The sequence below is a fragment of the Balearica regulorum genome, chromosome 4, assembly GCF_011004875.1.
Source record: "Balearica regulorum gibbericeps isolate bBalReg1 chromosome 4, bBalReg1.pri, whole genome shotgun sequence".
Classification (NCBI taxonomy): Eukaryota; Metazoa; Chordata; class Aves; order Gruiformes; family Gruidae; genus Balearica; species Balearica regulorum.
In genome coordinates this window covers 72220988-72244233 of record NC_046187.1, presented here as the reverse complement: position 1 = coordinate 72244233, position 23246 = coordinate 72220988, and the positions used below count along the sequence as shown (strand labels likewise).

The 23246-nt window shown below is 37.7% G+C and overlaps 1 protein-coding gene across 5 annotated transcripts in view; it reads left to right on the top strand.

The window, feature by feature from the left end:
• SH3BP2 (SH3 domain binding protein 2) overlaps positions 1-19028 on the top strand; it is a 40272-nt gene extending 21244 nt beyond the window's left edge. For 4 of the 5 annotated variants that reach the window (XM_075752604.1, XM_075752606.1, XM_075752605.1 and 1 more), the window contains 12 exons: positions 7539-7678; positions 8765-8867; positions 10590-10707; positions 10896-10966; positions 11353-11441; positions 13368-13433; positions 14011-14599; positions 15735-15843; positions 16202-16257; positions 16692-16773; positions 17021-17080; positions 17520-19028. In XM_075752604.1, the coding sequence (XP_075608719.1) occupies positions 7543-7678; positions 8765-8867; positions 10590-10707; positions 10896-10966; positions 11353-11441; positions 13368-13433; positions 14011-14599; positions 15735-15843; positions 16202-16257; positions 16692-16773; positions 17021-17080; positions 17520-17657 (1617 nt within the window). In that variant the 5' untranslated portion in view covers positions 7539-7542 and the 3' untranslated portion in view covers positions 17658-19028. Of the gene's footprint in view, positions 1-1714; positions 2013-7538; positions 7679-8764; positions 8868-10589; positions 10708-10895; positions 10967-11352; positions 11442-13367; positions 13434-14010; positions 14600-15734; positions 15844-16201; positions 16258-16691; positions 16774-17020; positions 17081-17519 lie in introns of those variants that run through there. The other variant, XM_010308208.2, reaches the window with a different exon arrangement.
• The last annotated feature ends 4218 nt before the right edge of the window (positions 19029-23246 follow it).

The following is a 23246-nucleotide window of genomic DNA, read 5'->3' as shown; positions in this document are numbered from 1 at the left end:
GAAACATGTAAATTTTTTTTATATGTTCCTCTGTGGAACACCAGCTTGTGTGTGTGCATTTATGAAATGGCTTCTGTTCTAACTCTGTGACCATCTTGACAGTGTTGGAAATCACCAGAAAAATCAAAAGAGGATCTTGGAACTTGAAATAAAAAATTTTGTATTTCTGAGTGCTTAAGTGAAGAATGGGAGAGAACAGCATCAGAAAGGTTAGAATGGAAAAGCAGTACTTCAGGAACATGTGTCAGATAAGTAAGACCTAATTAGAATGAGACTCTGGAGGCCAAAGAGCATGGTACTATAGTTGCAGAGTTTGGAGGGGAAAACCAAGACTTAGGAGTGTCAGACCAGAAAGAGGAAAGAACCACTGAGTATTTTAATTCTTTTTTCCCCCCACTGTTACATGTACTCAACTGCTGTCATTTTGATTGTAGCTTTTTTTACTGAGGTAGAGATAAAGGTTGCAAAGATGGTAATGCAAACTTAGAGTATGCTTAGAAAGCAGAGAACTAGGGGAGGAAAGATTGCTTTAAAGCATTGTGTATTAATGCTTAAAGTCTAAATTGGTAACTGATATTGTAGCAGATACAGCAAGTGAATTTAATTCATAAACTGCTGAGGTGTACTCCTCTTTACGTCTTTTCTGTGTGAAAAATCTGTTAAGCCACTGACCCAACTGGGTATTGATTTTTATTAAATAGCATCAGGATTTTGTGTTGATATGCTGATCCTTTAGGTAACAACAGGTGTGTGATATTTATGGTTTGCTTCCCCTGCCTATATAGCCTGGCTATGGAAGGAGTGTGAATGGGCGCCCTATGGTGAAGACTGAGAATTGCTTTTCTAGCCAATACAGCCATGTCCACTATCTGAAATGTTATTTTCTTCTGCGCTTTGACTGTTGGGTAGTTTACAAAAAGAAAAGACATTATAAAGAAACTTCTTCCCTGTATTTTGGAGTACAGATTTGTGTCAATTTCAAAAAAAATATGTGAAGTAAGATTTACTTGGCATATTCATGTTTTGTCCATTATTCTGAAACTTGCTAGTTGTTATTGTCTTATTTGAACTTTCTAGCCTAGGGTGTTGGTTAATTCTGGACAAAGTCAGTGAAACACTTGAATCCTTTTAAGAGCTGTATATGAAAACAAGTGTAAAACAATGGCATTTGTTCATCATCAGCTGGTGATACTTGTCCTGTAGAATTGTTGCCCTTTCACTGTGAGCCTCTTGGATTTGAATTTTATTGCCTTTTGTGGTTTGTGTAGCATCAAACATACAGGCAAGACTTGCTCTAAAGCAGGTATATGCTGCATGATCTTTCAAAATGGCTAGTTTTAATTTCTTGGGTTGAGAAGGGAAGGACAAACGCCAGCTACAGGAGAGAAAAGAGAGATTAAATACTTACCATAGTTCTGTGGTGCAGTGCCAGTACCTGAAGCTCTTCAGAAGCACAGGCAGCATTTCTGAGCTGTGCCTCTGCTGGTGTGAGAGCCTGAGTACACTGTAAGAAAAAAAAAAGGGCTACTTTCTTTTTCTTCCAAGGGAAAGTAGATGATTGAAAGGTGAGTAGGAAACAAGTGAGCACTGGAAAATCCCCTCTGCTTTCTGGCTCACCAACTGACAGAGGTCGGAGGTATGCAGGGTTTGATTTATAACCTCTCTGGGAAGTTGGGAAATCTGACAAAGATAGTGCTGCCCACTAACATTGGGGGAAACAGGAAGTAACAAAGGAAACAAGTCATTGCCTAGGCGTCCCTTTTGGCCGCAGTGCAATGCAGATGCACAAGCAGTTGGGGCAGGGTTTCTTTTCCTTTCGTGCGTTGAGCATACAGCAGCTACCGCAGTCACTTTCAACTGTAAATTACACAAAACGAGGAGAAGTGCAGAGATGTTCCTGTCATGCCTGAGAGGGGTCATAAGTTATTAATGGCTTTGTCATCACAAAGGAATCAATCGTTTGGTGAATCTATCAGCAGAAAAACTATGTGTCGATCAGGCACGGTCACCAGGTTAGTGCATGTTTGTGCTTGTATTTCTGTTGTCTTTTCTCTTTTAGGTAGAGAGCAGACTAATACTAAGAGTAGGATATTGTACCTGGGGTAAAATACTTTTAGCTCATGCAGAAAATTCAAGGGTAAAGAACTGAAGGGGGAAGAGATGAGGCGAGTGTTGGTTGGTAACATTTGCTACAAAAGAAAAGCAAGTTGAAGCAAGTTAAACTGAGTAAACTTACTTAGAACAGTGTATCTCAGTTGGGCTTAGTTCTCTGTTCTCTTTGTCCTGTAAGATTTATTTGACTGCACACAGTTTGTACTGTGCTATTAATCCTTCTGAGACACTATTGTGAAAGGGGCTGTTAGTAGTATTAAGAAATGGAATGTGTAACCAAAAAAGTAGGAGAGATATGGAAGAGTATTTTAGAAATACTGGAAAATGGTTAATAAAGGGAAGAGACCTGAAAATTTTGCAGAAAGAAGTTTTAAGAAAAGATGGTAAATGTTTAGATGGTTGAATCGGAGAACTAGTTTTTGTTCAGAATTGCTGAGAGCACATTGGGGAAGCTTTTATTTTACAGTTTTGCTGTACGTAATGCTGTTTACTTCTGGTTAAGCCTTTTGTAGAGACTGAAACTTCAGTCTCCCTCTGCATTATGAGAGGAACACATTCATTTCTGTAAGTTATATGTTATATATGTAATGTTATATATTCAGAAGGAAACTAGCATCTTGCTTTACTAGGTTTTACTTTCAAAATAGAATTTAAAGACTAGAAGTTATGAGATTATGGAGTTTAAAAAGTTCTCAGGCATACTTGGTGTAGAGGTTCTTGTAACAAATTCAGATTCAAATTCAGATTCATTTTTGTACTGCATCTTTGGAGGCTGGTTCTTATTTGTTTTCAGCATGACTAAACTGGGCTCAAGAACAGACCATAAATATTATTATTACAAGTGAGAACTTTTAATACAGCTTTTGGCAGCTGTAGTTTCAGAGATGAGGGTAATGTGTTTTTACGCCTATATACTGGAAGATGTGGACATGATCACATCTACCACATGTTCTGCTGAAGTTAAGCAGGAACTGAGTTTTTATGGCTCTTCCAGGATGCAATCCTTAGTTGAATCAGCTTGTATTTACTTTAATTGGGCTGAATGCCAATAGCTCTTAACGCCAAAAGGGGTAAGTGTTCTTCTGTAATGTAATCCAGATTTTTAATGTGGCAGAACTTCATTTTTACTCATGGAGGGACTTCTAGCCTGTAAAGTTATGCCCCAGCCTCCTATCTAGCTATTCTACATACGCTGACTAAGTGAATAGGTTAAAATTCCTTCACAGATGTATACATTTGCATACTACACAATAACAGAAGTCTACTCTTCATTTGGAGTTTGAGCTTGGTAACAGTATTGTTATGATTCAGAAGAAACTTCTGTATCAAACTGGCATTATCTAGGTTACACAAGTGTGTAATTTCACATTTTTTCATGCTGTTGTGACTTTCATGGTACTTTAAAATAAAAACCAGCCGATTGTGGTAGTGCTTGAGAAAAGTATCCTCATGTCATAGACTTGGACTGATTTTATTGATACATTAACAATACACTGCAAATTGGCTCAGTTTTCAGTCTGGCAGACCAGTTTATATATATGAAGTAATTACAATAGTAATTGTATAAGCTCTGTCATGCTCCAGAGTGCTAACTGCACTGTTCTGTCTTTCCAAAAGCACTGCTGAATGATGAAGCAAATCCTATAAACTGCTGTTCCACCATTTCTACTACTACACTCTAAGGCCTATCATCTCCCTCATAGACATAGAATTATCATGGGGATCATCTGAGAAATTGTGATGCAAGGCCTTTCACTATCTGCTGCCATCCTCTTCTGGTTCAGAAGGTTCAGTTCAGTGCTGTTCCAGTGGGGGAGAAGGTTGATTCAATAGCCGCTTATAATGGGGTTTGGGCCTTAATTGAAAACTTAATTTAAAAATATGCCTTTAGTCCCTTGGTGAGTGGGAAGAATAGTGTGTAGCTATTACTAGGAGCTTGCACAGAACGATCCATGAGTAACGTCACCTTCTGTTTGTAACGTAGGATCGGCATCAGAAAGAGAGCATGGCTTGGCTCTGATTGCACTTGGTGGGCCCTTTCTGTTAACTTCTCTGTCAGCTCTATGGGAGAGACTCTGCTTGTGCACCTGGGGTGAAAATCCATAGTGGGGTCTCTGACTTGTAGTGCAAGAATGTAACTGCATAAGAAACAACTTGGAAATAGCTCTCTGTTCTTAATGATCACAGAGCTAACAGGCTCTACAGTGACTTCAGTACATGCTATTGATCTGTTTTTCATGTAATGGTTTAAAAAGGAATATCAAGAGTGAAAGGAACCATTTCAGTGAACTAAAGGCAACCATATAGCAGATGCTAAGACCAGAAAAATCTTTAAGAGCATCCATTTTTCCTTCCTCCCACCCCTACAATAAAGATCCTGTGGTTACATTGTTTTGACAGCTTTCTCCTAGCAGCTTGATGCAAAATAGCATCTCATGTCATTCCAGGATTGTTTTGTACTGTCAAGAAAAGAAGAAAATCTGCTTGGGACTAGATTCAAAGTACTTAAATGGATTTTAGAAACCTAACTCAAACATTTCAATTCAGAATGCCAAAGTTCTCCCTATGTGTCTGCAAATGAAAGTGCTTGAGGAGCATACAGATGTGATGGGGAGTGCTATAAGCCACAGTGAGATCCAGAAAATAGGCATAGCAGCCTCTAAATCTATTGAAAAGCGTGGTATATTAGGTGGGCTCTTTAGCTCACATAAAGTATACTTGGTTGTGTGGAGTTCAGCCACATCTCCTTTTGTTCACTTAGCTGGGATGAGGAAGTTCTGAGGTTTAGTCTCTGTTCTCAGGACTGTTTTATAGTGAGTAGTCAAAAGTAAGAAATGATTATGAATAGAGGAAGCAGAACCATCCTTCCCCCTCAGTTAAATCCTGTAGTCATCACACTGTAGAACTGGAATTTTATTTTTTTTCCCCTGCTTGCTCATCTGCTTCCATGATTGATCTTTTTTTTTTTTTTTTTTTTGTCTGCCTGATATTTGGGCTTTTCAGGTGCCCCATCCAGGCATGCTTTAGTGAGTAGTCTAACTAATTTATTCCTGCACAGGCCAACATGACCTAGTCAAATATTTCTGTTTTCTGTATTGACTTAGGGTGGGAAACTCTTGTCCCCAGTGTTTGTCATTGGCTTCTTAGAAATCTCAGCTTACTGGTTGTTTTGGATAACCTCTCTGAGACATTTAACTCTGCCTCTTCTGATGTTTTCAACACAAGTGCATATCACAGGAACAGTTTCACACCAAAGACTGGGTGCTTAAGTCCTTTCTTGTTCCATTCTCTGTAGTAAAAGCACACAGGATTTGAAGACCCATGATAAACTTGAAACCGCTGGATGGCATTGAGACTAATGTTAAAGTTAGATCAAGAAAACTGAGATCAGAGTATATTTGAATAGAAAGGTTCCATTTTTACTTAATCTTTTTTTTAATGTAACTAGAAACAGACTGAAATAACTTAGCCATAGATGAATTTATAATGTTTGAATGTTGATGTGCCTGTTCTTAAAAGAAAAATTTAGCCCAGGACTTGCCTTTGCATTCCTCATTTCAAGGAAATCACTCCTAGCAGTACTGCCGTGTGGTTTGGCGTCAGCAGCCAGCTGGTTCCATTTCCCTCACTTTGACTTTTCTGCAAGATGTGGGAAATAATTTGAAGGTTGTTTTGTGGTTGTTTTTTTCTAGTTTGGGGAGGGGAGAATAACTTCCGTTACTACTTTTTTAATTCTTAAAAGTTTAAAATATCTGTGTGTAGACCCTTCTTGGACCTGTTAACACATTGCTGTTGCTAGAAATTTTACTGTGGGGGAGGAGGAGGAAGGAACAACTCAGTTTGGAAAGATCTCAATCATATAATAAGAACAAGGAGGAAATAGCAGAAGGAAGGATATAGCTGAATACGTTAAAAGTAACTTACATTTTGGTGAGCAGGAAGGTGCTGGAGGAAAATGGGAATCCATGGTGCCTTACAGTGTCGGCTGTGAGAACCTTTCTAGGCCTTGGATCCTATCTTTTCTGCTTGTGCCTGTTTTAGGGTTTAGTCCCTGGTGTTCTAATATTTGTGATGAAGTTCTCTAGGCTGCCTAGAGAATTTAATTGAGTTTAAACTCTCCTGGTAGTAATTGTGAGGAGGGGTGGAAATTACTAACAAATGCATCATGAGCAAAGGGCGAGCAGTTAGATCTAAATCTGAAGCTGATCCACTGAAAAGATCAACTGACTTGTGTTTCTGTTTTTACTAACACATATACAATGGATATATACTGTTGCAATTAATCCCTCAACAAAACTGTATCACTTGCTTACTCTTTTCAGTATGGATACTTCAAGTTGCCATCTTAGGCTGGAGAAACTGGTGCTCGAGAAGGTGTGTTGTGCTGTAGGCTCTTGGATTCCTGTACCGAGCTGCACTATTGACTTCCATTGCGGCCCCTTTTGGGGAAAGAAGCAGCAAACAGGATCCACTAGATTTCAGTCCTCCACTAAAAGCTTTTCGGTTCTAAACAATCATTCCTTTATCAGAATCTAACTAACTGGAACTTCATTAATTTGCCTCTTACCAGCAAAGGTCTCTAGCCCTTCACCTGAGGATAACAGACCATTTTATGTCTAGGTCAAACTTCCCATTCAGTTCATACATGATTTCTTTTCTCTGTTACACAGTAGGATTTTTAGCCTAGTTTGGTTGCCAGTTGAAAGAAAGATATCATAGTGATATATCAGACAGAAAAACTACTACTAAGAAACTAATTTTTTGGCTAACCTGTTTAAGATGATAGCAGAAAGAGTGGTAACTGCAAAGCTGCTTGATAGAGCATGGTGTTAATAACTGATATATAAATTAAACAGCAGTCTGCAGCAATATGAGATAAACTTCATTTGCACAGGATGCTGTCACATATAACATCCTGTATGGGATTATATGCTAATGCTTTCATTCAGAATAAAACGTGTAAATATAAGGAGTAAGTAGTATTGGATATTGCAGTTACTAAAATATGACTATTGATTCCCTCATTATACAGAAAATTATATTGTATACACGTGTGTAGCAGGGAACTTTGGAGAAGAAACTGATTTTCTTTCTAGTCACCTACCTGATTAAGTCTCACAGTGTTATCTGAGGCATTTTTAAAACATAAATACTTAACATTTACTAAGCACTCTTCCATTGTTTCAACAACTGTCAATCACTTTTGAGAGCTGTATAAAAATAAATCGGGACTTTTTGCAACCATGTTTTTTATATATTACAAACTTCCTGGAATCTATGAACACTTGTCTGTGCTACATACTTGACTGCTGAACCGTGTTAGTTGTTTGGAAAACTTGTTTAAGGAAACAAGCTTTGTTTCTCGGTACTTATTTCTTAAAGTAAAATCTAAGTTTTAAACTGTTTTTAATTATTCTACATTGCAGAACGATGGCCTTGCAGGAGCAGGTCTGGCCAGTCCCAATGAAGGCAATTGGAGCACAAAACCTTTTGACAATGCCTGGAGGAGTGACCAAATCAGGGTATCTTCATAAAAAAGGAGGCACCCAGCTGCAGATCTTGAAGTGTAAGTTGAATGAGTTATTACCTAATGTTTTAAATTAAATGTTTTAAATGCTTGCCTTTGAGGCCATTAACACATTTCATGTTAGCAGACTGTTTAATGAAGCTGTTCTTCCACTTACTTTTATCAGTAATAGATTACAATTTTATTGGAATATATGTATGAAAGACCTATACTGAAAGAATTTCCTTTAATTGTTTTGGAACTGTAAATCTTATGTGATAAATGTTGTGGTTGATTTTCTTTTACTTGGTTAAATCTCTTGTCTAGTCCTTCACAAGTAAGATGTTAAAAACAGGAACAGATTCCCGGGATATGTATCAATTTCAAATATTCTTTTCTGAAATAAATTAGTACTCAGCTTTTTTTCCAGTTGGTTATTCTGTACTGTAAAAATATCCCCATCTACTACTGCTGTTGTGAAATGGAAACATTCTCACTGCCAACATTAGGCTGTACTTAAAAACAGTAATTGCTTCTGGAGTCAGAATCGATTTAAATAGAGAAAACAACATTTGGAGTTTATTTATATGCTCTTCATTTGCTATTTCTTTATAACTAAACTATATTTATATAGTTAAGAACAAAGATTGCTACCTTTGATAAAGGAATGAATATTGGCCCCTTTAAAAAAAGAAAAGAAAATGTTTTATTGGCAGCTTTATGTACTTGAGGTGAAAGAAGAGAGGGAGATACTATCGTGGTTTTGGGATGGACATAAATATGTATTTGTAGTCTGTGGCTGCCTTTCTCCCATTTTGTTTTAGGTTGCATTCTTACAGTAGCTTATTCCTCCAGTACAGGAGCACAGGTGGAGGTCAGACCTGCAGTCTCATAGGCTGCTTTTCAAGTTATCAGATCAGCTGCCCCTCAAATGAGGGAAGCAAATACTACCCTTACTCCAGAAACTCTGTGAATGGAAAGCTTTACAATATGGCTGCTCATCAACAAGCTGTCACTTAACTAGTTTGTGCTTTTTTGTAATGATTAATAAAATTACTAACAATAATTCTACCCAAGTTAAGAGGTTTTAGTTAATGTACTGCCTTTGGATTTATATTCTGCTCACTTTTTTCTTTATCTTTTCAGGGCCGTTGAGATTTGTGATTATCCATGAGGGATGTATTTACTATTTTAAGAGCAGCACATCTGCATCTCCACAGGGTGCATTTTCTTTGAATGGTTACAACAGGTGAGTGCCAAAGAACTTATTTAACACCCAAGCTCCTTTTACTTAATGTAGAGGGCTAGGGCTTTCCTTTCCAACTAAGTTAAACTCAACTACATCTGTTGTTTGGGTTAAGCACTGTTCTCTGATTCCAAGAGATGTATTCCTTTCAGATTGTATATATGACATTTCCTGTGCTTTGCAAGTGTATAGCCTTCATCTTTCGTAATTTAATCAGTAAAGCTGTTAAAACTGCAATGGGCTTACTTTTGTTACTGACTTAATGGAGACTTTGCACATGCAGATACATGTGGGTTCTTTCACACAAACAATCTTTGTTCTCTAGTGATTTCAATGATCCTCACAAAACCAGAAGGGAATCAGAAAGGAATTTTTATGGAGTTACTGATTCATTAACACTAATTAGCGTTAAAATTGAATCAACTACAAGAGTGAAAAATGAGAGAATGCATTTGCAAAATGTCTGGCTCATTTTGCTACACATTATAAATCTTAATATTTGCTTTTTAAGTCGAAGACAAAAATAATGACTTTTAAGTTAACTAGCACTATCAGAATCTGACTGAGTGCAGCTACATACAAGGCCTACTAATAGAAGTCCAACCTAACTTTGGGAAATTGCTGTTGTAATTGATGAGAATTTGGAGAAATACCACATTATTGATCCTAACCACTGCAATTTTATTGTATTTGTAAACATGTATGTTATTCTTGTACTGCATAATGTTCTCAGACTTTTGGAATAAGGAAATATCTGTTGTTAGAACATGAGAGCTTCCTAACTGACCACAACAATGCTGTATTTTATAGGAATGCTTACAACAGGCCCTACTGAAAAGTTTGTCCCCATCTTTCTTATAAGCCCCCTTTAAGTATTGAAAGGCCAAAACAATGTCATCTTGATTAGGTACCTAACCAAATGTCTCTGACAATCTTTTCTTCCTATGTTTACAAACCACCTTCCCTAAATATTAAGGACTTATGGAAATACTGTATAAGAATGACAGTAAAAACTTTAATCAGATTTCTCTGTGGCTCATGCTGAATAAATCTTAAAATTACTTTTAGATTACCCACAGTCTTAGGGTTTTAGTCTCCCTATTTGTTCCAAAGCCTCATAGTGAGCATTTACAACCAAATTTTTGTGTGTAAGGAATTTCCTCATTTGAGACTCCTTTGGGGGGAAAAAATAAAACGAAACAAACATATCGAATGCATTTTGTGAAAGAGGCTGAGTTATGCTTGTTATAAACATTTCTTGCACATTATTATTTTAAAAAGGAAAAGTGGCAAAATTAATTTAACTTTTAATATTAGTTCTCATTTATTTTCATGGACTGCTTGTGTTTTGATTTCTTCTCTGTACCCTTCTGAAATAAGGACCACAGGCACCCTAAATCCTTCTTGCCATGGTGTGAAGCTTGTGAATTAATGCAATTCATTAAAACTCTTATACAGGTGAAAGCCACATTTTTAAGTGGCTTCTGGTTTAACTAGTGCTTTTTCTCCTGTCAGCACTCTCACGTTGTCCTTTCTACCACTTTAATGGAGAAGTATAACAAATGCACATATGGGGATTTTGGTGGCGTTTTCCTGGGCTTGGGGGTTATTTTTGGTAAGGCAAAACTGACCAATAAAACTGCTTTCTGTCAGAGCTTTATGACTTGCAGAGCAGAATTAACTTAGAGAATAAGTTTTTCATGTATTGGTTGTTCTGTTTCTCAGGGTTATGCGGGCAGCTGAAGAGACAACATCAAGCAATGTGTTTCCTTTCAAGTTAGTTCACATTAGTAAGAAGCACAGAACATGGTTTTTTTCAGCTTCTTCTGAAGATGAAAGAAAGGTAACTTTCTTCTTCTTTTGCAGTATAATTTTCCTTGAAGCAGAAAGTGAATCTTGTACTTCCCTAAAATCTAAATGAACTGGACACGCAGCTGTCACTGAAATTTATATACCTAGTTCTTTGGGTTCCTCTGAAAATCATGATTTAAAGATGAGTGTGTTGAATGTTGTATTTTTATTCTTATTTAGAACTGGATGCTATCCCTGAGGAGGGAAATTGATCACTACCATGAGAAGAAAGAAACAATAACAGAATTCAGGTATCAACCATTAATAATTATTTGTTTTTTATCTCTTTTGCACTAGCTCTTGACAATGGTGTTCTAGGATCTTTGCACCTACAAGTAATTTACTGTTACATAAAAACAGGTGCAGTAAGGTAAGAATCAAAGGCCTTCCTAGCACATAGTTTAAAGAATATGAAGACAAAAATAAATCTTTTTACTAAGAGAACTTTAAACGTCAGCTTTGTGTAAAACAAATAAAAACTTTAAAATGACAGTAGCAACGTATCTGGCTGTTAATTAGGAAATAGGAGTAGATTGCTTCTGCTTTTCCAGTGCTGCAGTCCTGCTACCAGACATGTTTACTGTCCCAAGACCCACAGCACAGTGATGAAGAAGGTACTCTGTCTTTTCTTTTGCAGTGACTCTGGTTCTGATGCAGACAGTTTCTACGGCTCAGTAGAACGTCCCATTGATATCAAGTATTCTCAGCATTCAGCAGATAATGAAGGTGACAAATTTAGACTTTTAGATTTAGAATTTTAAATAAGATTTATTTGCTTATTTATTTCTTTAGGATTCTGCAGGAACTATTCCCATAGCTTAAGCGAAGCGATCTAATTTGCAACTGTAAATTCTTGTTTTTACAAGATGTGTAGTTGTAATTTTAAATCAGAAGCAGATATTCTGTGCCATAAACCATAAGTAAAAATAAATGGTAACTCAAGAAATTCAGTTCTTTCAAGGAAATATCCAACACCCTAATAAATAATATTTAAAATTTATATTATGACTACATGTTGGAGAGTGTGTAGATCTAGCAAAAAGATAAAACTTTTGAGTATGTCCATAGGTCCTAGTGTGGAAATACAAAGTGGTCTTTATTATGGCAATTGAATATTATTGACAATAATTGAATATAATTATAATAATAAGATATTAGTCACTTAAAAGTATGTTCTGAAAACATGCAGAGACAATGTAGTAAAACACTGTGGAGCTAGTTACCTCCTATCTAGACTGTAAAATTAATTCACCTGTCCTGCAAAACAAGCAGTCACCTGCACTGGCATGTTGTTGCATCTGTGTTTAGTCTGTTTAGTATGAAACAGAATTGATCATCCCTCCAGTTCAGGAAGATCTTATGTTAGGCATAGGATGGGCCTATGTGAAACACACAGGATAACATTCTTCAATGACTCTCAAACTGAGTAACTATTTAAAGTAAGGCTCTGAAAATCTCATTCTCAGCATAGCCTTTTTTAATCAAAGTTTGATATCTGTTCACTGCTCTAGTTGTTTCACAGTAAACAGTCCTGGCTAAGTTTATTTTTTAATTAGAAATGAGAACATTACAGAAAGCCTGTCAGATAGGCCTTTACAGCATATTTCAGCAACTGACTTCCTAGTCAAGAAATGTGTTAGTAAAATCCAACATGAGATGCCTCGCCTCAAGGTTCAACATAGTTCCTTTACTAGGCGTTTTCCTATCTGCCCTTTCAGATTGCTAAGGATTAGAGCAAGTACTCTCATTTCCTGTAAGGAAATTCCTGACTATTTTTCCTGAGTAGGACAAAAAGGCAGGAGTGAGTCTTTTCAGGAAATCCGGTTCAATTACTGCAAAGCAGAGAAAAACAGACTCATCAGCATTTCATGTAGGATTGTAGTTTAGTACTTCTGTGTATGAATTATGTTAGGAGGCCTAGCAGGAGTTTAAATTAGGAAAATTAGAAGAGCTAACTAATTTTTATCAGATACTCTCTGGGAAAATACTGCATATTGCCTTGGCTCCTATCATAGTTAATGATGAGAAATTATTGCCTAGAAGTAGCATGTTTTTCATGTCTTGGTTATTCTGACTTACAGTTAAAGGCAACATTGAAACCATTTAAGCCACTTTTTGTGATCCTTTTTCTGTTCTTGTTGTTGCCAGAGCACGGAAAATTAATTGTTTTGTAGATCGCTAGGCTTGCTTAGGCTTAAAAAATCATCAATGTTTCTGTGTTAGGATTAGGTTTTGGGAATTATTTTTTCCAACTGGTTTTGCCAGTGCATCCATTTGGTTGTATGTCTGCAACTGATTTGAATTTTTCTCAGGAAGGCTGTAACACTAGAAAGTATCACCAGAAAGTAAATTTTAACTTGAAAGATGGAAAAAAATTAATGTGCAGTGTAGTTCATCTCCCACTGTTGTAAGTGATGGCTTTCTTAATTTACATCAAAATTTAAAGAAACACCTATTGTAAATAGCAAAGAGGTGGACCAAAATTTAAATTTTTTTTCCACCTCTTTTAAAAAGAAATTAACTCAAAAATATTTGTTTGTTAAAAAGCAATAAATACTCAATACTCTTTCTTGGTTCCAGGCGTACTTATCAGAGTCTGACACACTGATTATTTTATTTTTTTTATGTTTTGGGTTTTTTTTTTATCTGCAGATTACGACCAGGAAGAGGATGATGAGTCTTACTTGCAGCCAGATACTTCTGACATAGTGAAAGATGGTATGTGATTTCTTTCATTCCCTTCACAAAAGGCCCCATGAACAGCCACCAGTGAAGGCAATGTTCATGTAGAATGCCAGATTATTATTTTCGCTTGGTCATATCTTAAGCATTGCAGGTGGTAAAATAACTGAAATAATGCACAGGTATCTAATTTTGAGAGGTATTTAGGGTCAAAAGTTCCTAGTAACAGCAGTAACAATTTACAGTGTGTTACATGCCTCTAAGGGCATGTTTTCTTGCAGACCTCCTGCCCTGGAAGGACCTATATCTGGTCATCAGTCTGGAGGAGGGGTAATGCTTTTAATGTAGTCTCTTTTTCTTTATTTTTAGCCAAGGGAAAACTCTGCAAAGTCATCATAAGCCATGCCTGAATAAAAATTGCAGGAGTTTACTACACTTAACATTCAGAATTGTGCTGAAAGTTAAATGCTTATTCAGTATTTTGGGTACTATCAGATCAGATGCCAAAGAAATAACTTGATTCACGTGGAAAATAAATCTGAAAAGTTTTGTTTCTTGACGTACTGTGTTTCCCCTCAGTGTGTCATGTGTTTTGGATGTTTTCTTTCTGTAGATATGGTCCTGCCCCCAGCCTACCCGCCTCCACCAGTTCCTCATGTCAGAAAAACTGCCTATTCAGAATCAAGGGCAAATTCCTTTGCTGGAAAATCTACTGTCCCAGTACCACCACCGCCTCCTAAAAGAAGCTTACCTGATATCAAACTAGAGGAGATCTTAAACGTGAGAGAACATCAGTTACAGTGTCGAGCTGAACCTAATGTAAAGATTCAATCCTCAAGCCGTAGACTAAGTGAACAGCTGCCCCCTGTGCCCCCTCTGCCTCTTTTCAAAAAGCCTCAGTGTGTCAAAGAATCTTGCTCGCTGCTTCCAGAGCCTCTGCCTCTAGCTCAAGTTCTTGCTACTTCAGAAGGATGCGAGAAGCTAAAAACCTTAAACCTTTCACCGCGAACTCCTCCTCCACTACCAAGCAGTAAACCCAAGCTGTCACAGTTAACTGAAAAGCCAGTAGAGCCCAGAGTGCCAAGAGAACATGGCAAACCTGGACTGTTTGTGCCACCAGTGCTCCCAAAGCCACCTGTGCCAAGCCACCAGCCCCCTGGAATCAAGCCTAGACCAGAGAAGTCTTCATGTCCCCAGTTACAGTAAGTACGAAAATACAACGCACTATTATGTTTTTCCATTGTGGATTAGTTAACTCATTGGCAGACATATTTCTGAGATTCACATTGACATCTGTTGCTCTTCCCTGCACCATACCTCTCTTCCTCAGTGTTGTGCTTTTTTGCCTCTGTATTTGTTGTTTGAAAATTTTGCAATGAGTTTAGCTTCTGAAATAGTTCAGAAAGAAATAGTAGATAAACAACACTTTTTTTTAAAAAACAACAAACCCAACACCAAAATTTTATAGTTCATTTGTTTTCAGGTCCGTCTTAAAGACCTAGAAGCCTTTGATCACAGTGAATAAGAAGCCTTTATGTCAGAACCTCAGTGAACTGCAAAAAACAATTTTAGGTTTCTGTGGAGATAGGAAGTGTTTCATTTTATATTAAGATCAGCTTTAGTAAGGGATGTTGAACTAGTTATGGTGGTGAGTCAGATGAAAATATTTTTGTCCATTGGATCATTTAGCAGCTCTGAAGAACTTTGAAGAACTCTGAAGAATTGGTTTATTTAACCAATAAACACTTTAAGGACAGTCCAAGAAAGACATATATACTGGAGTGAGTCCAGTGGAAGGCCACCAAGGTGTTTGGGCTGTAGCACATGATATGTGAGAAAAGGCCGAGAGAACTGGATTCGTTCAACCTTTAGGAAGGCTAATGGGAGATCACTGCTGTCTACAACTACTTAATGGGTGGGTATGGAGAAGACAGAGCAACACCTGAGAGGCCTGTAGTGATAGGATAAGAGGCCACAGGCAGAAGTCACAACCTGGGATATTACAGCTAGGTATTAGGAAAAACTTGTCACCATGTGGATGGTGAAACAACAGAACAAGTTGCTGCGGAAAGGTTATGGAATCTCCATCCTTGGAGATAGTAAAAACTTGACAGGACACTGCTTCCTGAGCTACTTGATCTAGTTGGACCTGCTTTGTGCAGGAGCTTGGACTAAATGATCTCCAGAGGTCCTTTCCAATCTAAATTAAGCTGTGATTTGGGGACTAAACTGAAACTTGCTCTTCAGTTCTAGTTTTATTATCCCTTCAGTGTTTTGTGTATGTTTGTTCTATTTTCCTGAGGAGATGTCCTTCAGTTTTTGTTCTGTTTCTGCCAGGAGATCACCACCAGATGGACAGAGTTTTAGAAGCTTCTCATTTGAAAAACCAGCAGTACCTTCCAAGCCAAACCAACCTGATGATGATTCTGATGATGACTATGAAAAAGTAAGATCAAGCAAATGATCCATTCTCAAAAAGTATTTTTCTTGCTTACGTATGCTTTTGGGAACATTTTAAATGCATATTTCAGGAAAAAAAAATCTTTCTGAAAACACAGCACTATGTGATTATTTTTTTTTTTAATTATTATTTATTTATTTTGGAGCTTTAAAGAATGCCTTGATAAATTCTGGCCTTTAATATTGGATGTAGTAGAGGAAGAAGCATAAAGTAAAAATTAAATCACCATTAATAATTTCAGATACTGATGGCTGTAGCTTATTTGCATAATAAGTCACTAGCATTTTGAGTTGTCATTGACTTACACAGTGATTTATTTTCTTCTTTTTTTTTTTTTTTAAAGGTTGGGCTGCCTGCTTCAATATTTCTTAATACCTCCGAATCCTTTGAAGTTGAAAGGTAGAGTGTTACTTTAAAATAGTTGAAGTCCTACAAAAACCTGCACTGAATAGTAGTCCAAAGATCATTTTGATAGGTACCATTTGTGTTTAAAAACAAAACGAAAGTATTTAAATTCCTTTAATATGGAAATTGCTTTTCAAGGGAGTTAGTTCAGTGCTCCTGTATCAATTGAAAATGAATACTACTTGCAAAGTGATTTTACTCCATCTGGAGAAGGTTGTTCTGCCAGGATGCTAGATGGGACGGAAAGCCAGATTTTCTGTGCTGTGTTGCTGGTTCAGATGCTAGAACAGTGAAATTCTTTTAGCTATGATGTACTATGAATTAATACAACCAAAGCAGAGATTCATCATAAGAATTTTAAGAATCGAGTCATTTTACTTGTCTGTTTTGGAAAATGCTAACATATGTAACTGCTGTATTCTTTTTAGGACATTTAAAGCTAGTAGCCCACGAGGACAACCACAAAATGGATTGTACTGTATTAGGAACTCATCCACTAAGCCTGGAAAGGTAACTTGCAATTGCTGAATCTACACCCCAAAACCCTTTTCGATTCAGAGATACTGTATCTTCAATATATAATAAGAATTTAGATGTGCTTTTTCCTTAAAGCAAGTAAATCTGAGACAATCACTATCATAACTTCAGTGATTTTTGTGGGTGTTTTAGACTGGATTGTAACTAATTCATTAATGATACATTGACTTAGAAGAGCTTATTAGCATAGACTGAATATGTTGCATTTTTCTTCTTAAAGGTATTGGTTGTATGGGACGAATCTGCAGAAAAAGTGAGAAACTACAGAATCTTTGAAAAGGTCAGTAGCTGCTCTGTGTGTGCATGTATGCCTGTATGAATTTCATGTATATATATGTGTATAAAGTGTGCCTGTGTATAGGTATGTATCAGAACTAACAAGTTAAAGTCTAAACTTCTTCCTATTCCTAAAAGTAAAAATAAGCTGATTTAAAAATATCTAGTCTAGGATGGAAGTTTGTGTACTCAGGTCTGTGCTTCTGATTTGGCATATCGTGCGAAGGACAAACTAGGTGTAAATGTTCACATTTAAATTTCAGCTCCAGGCAAATCCTAAAGGGAGGAATATTAAATTCCTGACTTTAATTTGGACTTATTTGTGTAGGTGACTAGTTTGCAAAGTAGTAGCTTGTTTGAAAGAACTGATGATGTGGGTTTTTTTAAATGTTGAGTTGGAAAAATTACAGTCAATGATTACATATGGTTTTGTTCTACAACAGGATTGCAAGTTTTACCTGGATTCAGGCATCATGTTTTTGAACGTGGGAAGTTTGGTTGAATACTACAGCACTCATGTCTTACCTAGTCACGACAGTCTGATTCTTCGGTATCCTTATGGTTACTCTAAACCAAGGTGACATGACTGGCGTAATTCACTGACGCACAGGACAAGTGGGTTCCCTGCTGCCCTTGAATTAAATGTGGACTCCTGCCACTGTTGGACATCCCATTGTTTGCACACAGAAGCTGAGTCTGTTTCAAACATTTATTCTCATATTAATTGTATATAGACTCCATTTAATGAACTCTTGGTAAAACCTTACAATCCAGATCAGTGGATTTTATGGTCTTTTCTTTTAAAAAGATCTGAGCTGATCATGCTGTGAAAGCTGTCGATGATACCTACACCTTCTATAAAACTGCTGCTATTACTAATAATCTCCTTGGAATGTGGAAGATGGACACGAACAAAGAAGTGGTCTGAATACAACCAATACAGAAAAGGGAAACTTGTGGAAGTATATCAGAATTCACTTGTAACTGGGAATACTAATACTCTGACTTGAAGGCATTACCCCTTAAGTCAGCACTGGTGCTCAACTGAGAGGTGTTGTATTACTTGTATAGTTGACATGTAAATAATGAAGACGTATCTGCAAATAATTTGGTTTACTATAGGTAAAGATGATCAGGAAATGTGGCTTTTTTTAAGCCACCTCATACGTAGATGTAACTTCTGATTACAATGTCTGCAGTAATCAATATCAGGGTACTATCCAACTGATACAGTTGTGGCATCCCGCATTACTTAATGACTTGTACTGCACATTGGTGTGGAATAATATTGACTTTCATGGGAGCCCTGTTCCTTAGCTCTGAACTGGAAGGGTAGGTGCCACTACTATTTTAAGGGGCATGAGAAAAGAGCAAGGACTACTTAACATTAAGGGGAAAGGGAGGGACTCTTTTAAATACCCAAAATTCTGACTAGTGTTTTTTTTCTCACATTGCCATCATCAAAGGTTCTTCAAAACAAAACACACACACCCCCCACACACACCCCCACCCCCCTGAAACCGGGAGCGTGATGCTAGTATCGCTCTGTAAGTCTTTGCAGTCGGTCTCTTAGGATCAGTTTGTCAGCCCACTGCCATCTGTTCTGTTCTAGGGCAAAACATACTGCCCTAGTCTACTTTTTGTAGTTCAGCAAGAATTTTCCCATTATTAAAATCGCTACTCAGTATGTTAAAAACAGATTTTATTTTGCATACAACTACAATCAGCACTATCAGTGATAGCCATTAGCAGGGTGCTTGTAATATTTGTTCCCTAATATTTTGGGGACATGTATCCTAACACCAAGGGCTTGATTCTATTCCTAAATTTTAGTAAAGAAGAGAAATTTATTTTAATGAGCTGTTCAGTAACTTTGTTGATTCAAAAGTACTGTTATAATGGTCTCATATATCTAACAATGTTTACAAGACTTGTAATAAAAAAAAAATAAATCCTATCACTCTCCTGAAACAGGAGAAGGGATCTAGTTTCATTCAGTCTGAATCTGTATCCATAACTTAATTTTTTCTGTTACCTTTTCAAAGTTTATACATGTCAGTTTTAGTCTTGTTACAGTTAGATGGTCACAACTTTAAAAACATAAACAAAACCGTTTACAGAAAAATAATTTTCTGTTTATGAAAACAGTAAATATTAGGACCATACCAAGGAATTAAGGCAAGAAACTCTGCCTCTTACCATTTTCAAGAGACACAGATGTACACAATATCAGTCTTTTGATCTCTATTCCCACTGCATATAAGTAAAGAATATGCAATAGTTAAATTTCAGATTCTGTTGAATATTGGATATTCTAAGTTTCTAATTCCTTTTATTTTAAATGAGTATCCCTGTGGTTCACTACCCTGATATGAGCCACTCTGTAAAGAAGACTCAGTAACAAAGCATTTAAAAAAGATTTTTGGATATAGATATATGTATATTGGGGCAAGTTCTAGTTTCTTGCAGTATTTACATATACTGTTTACAGAGTAAATTTTTCTCTATCTGGGAATAATTGACTCCATTGTGTCACGACAGTCATACTTGCAGTATGCTATCTTTGGGGCCCTATTCAGATATTTAATTTTAATGTTTTTTGCAACCATATACTCTTAAGATTTTTAAACTGCAAAAATACTTGTGTAATCCAATACATATAAAACATAACGCTCTCTTTACCTGTGTAATACAAGATTTGCAAATATGTACATTTTTAATTAATTTCCTTTTTATATAAATGTATATATTTCTGAAATGGATAAACTTTCAATGCCAGTTCACCTAATTGTGCAGTCATCTTTAACTTCATGGGGGTGTGTTTTAATGCTTGTTTGTAGTTGTGTTAAATAGTGCTTGATTCTTCTGTCCCTCAAGTTACAAGAATTAGTTATCAGCCTCTTTCAGAAGCAAGCCTTCGTGTAAGTGACACTATCAGAAATTTGGCTTTCTGGTCATCAGACAGTGTGGCTGGGGATAGAAATTACCCATTTTCCATTTACTTCTTCAAGGTTTCCTGAGTGCAGGGCTGAGGACTGAAGTATTCATTTTACCTATGGACACAAATAAAAGTACAAGCATAAGAAAAAGAGCATCTCAGAGGAACAGGAATGTTTGAGCAAGAAAGCCAAGTCTCCAAAGGTGTTCTTCAGGAGCTTGCTTAGGAAAAAAGGACCTTCCAATTTCCCAGCACCAAAGAGCCCTTCTGCTCAGAAACATCAGTGTAACCTGGTATGTTAGTACAAGTACGGTAGGCTTACTACCTTGTAGGTTTGCATGTCTGACATGCCCAGAATTCAAGGTAGGAGGTATAGATAAGGACACGCTAGCTAATCCCATCAACCCTCCAGAGGCAGGCAGAAGGGCTCCGAACAAATCTGCAATCACTTACACTCTCTCTTCCAAGTCATCTTGCTCCTACATACTCTATTCTAGTCTTTATGCAGAATTAGATGAAGTTAAATTTCTGGTGTTTGTGTGGTAGAAAGGCATAGCTAGAACGCATGGCTCATAGTCTGTCTCCTTTACCTCTTACTAACCTGGCTCTCCTCTTTCCTTCACCACAAATCAGCCTTTTGCCTATACAACCTACTGCAAGCTCCTTAGCTTTAAAATAGTTCGTGGAGGAGTGTAACAGCAGTATTTGGTATGCCAAAAAAATGCGGTTTGTGAGGTTTTGGTAATGTCAAAGTCAAAATAATTGATAATAATTTGGAAGAAGTCTTACCTCTTCTATCTAAATTTCCAAGAAAAAGTGTTACAGGTGATATTTGTGGGGGGTATTGCTCTTCTGGGGGGAAAAAAGAATTAGAGTGGCTTTGAAAATAAAAGTTTCAGCAAGGGCCTGTCAATCAAGAGGTAGTGTATTGTAACAAGTGAACAGATACCCAGACATTTTTCTATGACCATAAAGGTGCTTTGTGTCAGCACTCAAGTATTCCCCAGTTCAGAATTTCAGGTTTTTTGTAAGAATGTAAATAAGCAGCGAGAGCATTCATGGCCTCTGGTGCTTCATGCTTTGTAAGTTTCAAAAGGGTGCTAAAGATTTCTCAAGCTTTAACATGATTATTTTGAATTTGGGGACATCTGCTGGTCAGCCAGCTCCATGCAGGGTTCCAAGCAACAGCAATACAGCCACTAAGCAGGTGCATAGAAGTCATTTGGGTAGAACATCAATCCTAAGTGACTTTGAATAGAAGCTAGAGACATGGATTTGGCAGATGGACCACTCAGTGGATAAGGAATTGGCTGGATGGTTGCATTCAAAGAGTGGAGGTCAACGGCTCGATGTGCCAAGTGGAGACCAGTGATGAGTGGTATTCCTTAGGGGTCCATATTGGGACTGGTGCTGTTTAACATCTTTGTTGGTGATGTGGACAGTGGGATTGAGTGCACCCTCAGCAAGTTTGCCGATGACACCCAGCTGTGTGGTTCGGTCGACATGGTGGAGGGAAGCGATGCCATCCAGAGGGACCGTGACAGGCTGGAGAGGTGGGCCCATGAGGACTGCATGAAGTTCAACAAGGCCAAGTGCAAGGTCCTGCACATGGGTCAGGGCAAGCCTAAGCACAACTACAGGCTGGGTGGAGAATGGATTGAGAGCAGCCCTGAGGAGAAGGACTGGGGAGTGTTGGTGGACAAGAAGCTCAACATGAGCTGGCAACGTGCACTTGCAGCCCAGAAAGCCAACCATATCCTGGGTCGCATCAAAAGAAGTGTGGCCAGCAGGTCAAGGGAGGGGATTCTGCCCCTCTACTCTGCTCTCGTGAGACCCCACCTGGAGTACTGCGTCCAGCTCTGGGGTCCCCAGTACAAGACAGACATGGAGCTGTTGGAGTGAGTCCAGAGGAGGGCCACAAAGATGATCAGACAGCTGGAGCACCTCTCCTATGAGGACAGGCTGAGAGAGTTTGGGTTGTTCAGCCTGGACAAGAGAAGGCTCTGGGGAGACTTTATTGTAGCCTTCCAGTACCTAAAGGGGCCTACAGGAAAGATGGTGAGGGACTGGTTACAAGGGCATGGAGTGACAGGACAAGGGGTAATGGCCTTAAGCTGAAGAAGGGGAGGTTTAGATTAGATGTTAGGAAGAAATTCTTCCCTGTCAGGGTGGTGAGGCACTGGCACAGGTTGCCCAGAGAAGCTGTGGAGGCCCCATCCCTGGAGGTGTTCAAGGCCAGGTTGGATGGGGCTTTGGGCAACCTGGTCTAGTGGAGGGTGTCCCTGCCCATGGCAGGGGTGTTGGAACTGGATGATCTTTAAGGTACCTTCCAACCCAAACCACTCTATGATATCTCTACTGGAGCTGGTTTGCACAGAAATGACAGTAATAATAACTGTTAGCAGGATTAAATCTCTAGATATATAAAAGCATCTAACCCTCCCTTGAGTCACCACTTTTTCTGTCTTTTGACAACCACTTCATACCAACTACCTCTGTGTACAATCTTGGTACAGTTGATTCTTGTATTGGGAGGCTGATATGTGCTTAAATTCTGACCTTGAAAGCTTTTTGCATGGGTGGAGTTTTGCAACTGTACTGAAAGGCAGAGGTGTGAAATGTCTGCCACAGCACAGAAAAAAGAAGGGTCTATTCCATTTAAACTTATTAAAAGGTTTTATTACAGAACGAATAAGGCAAGATGTACCAGGTGTGCCCTCACAAGCTGTCTGTTTTAGTCTTCAGTGATTTTGTTGTGCTTTAATTTACAGTGTGCTAACATTCATGCTTATTTATTTTTCCAAGTAAATGCCAGCCAAACCCTAACAATGGGAGTACTGCTGAAAATGTGACTTTTTAAAATTAAATGTGATTTAAATTAATTCAGAATTTGATTTTCTAATATTACAAAGTGTCTCCCAGGATTAATTTTCTCCTGTATATAATAATTAAAATATTAAATCTTTTAAAATATTTTTCTTACGCTTCTCAGCCCTCCTTACTTTGAACTTGCCCTGGTATCTCTTTCCTTTTTCCTTTCTTTGTTTTACTCTCCTGGGTCTTTTTTTAAGTCCTACCTCTTCAAAATGTCTAACTTCTATTAGTGGCACTTTTCCTTGTCGTGCTACTACTAAAGGTGAAGATGTCATTAGAGATCAGCTAAAACCAATCTCAGCAGCTCTAGTGACACTGGAATTAGTATAGAAGCAACTTGCAGAGAAGATACATCTAG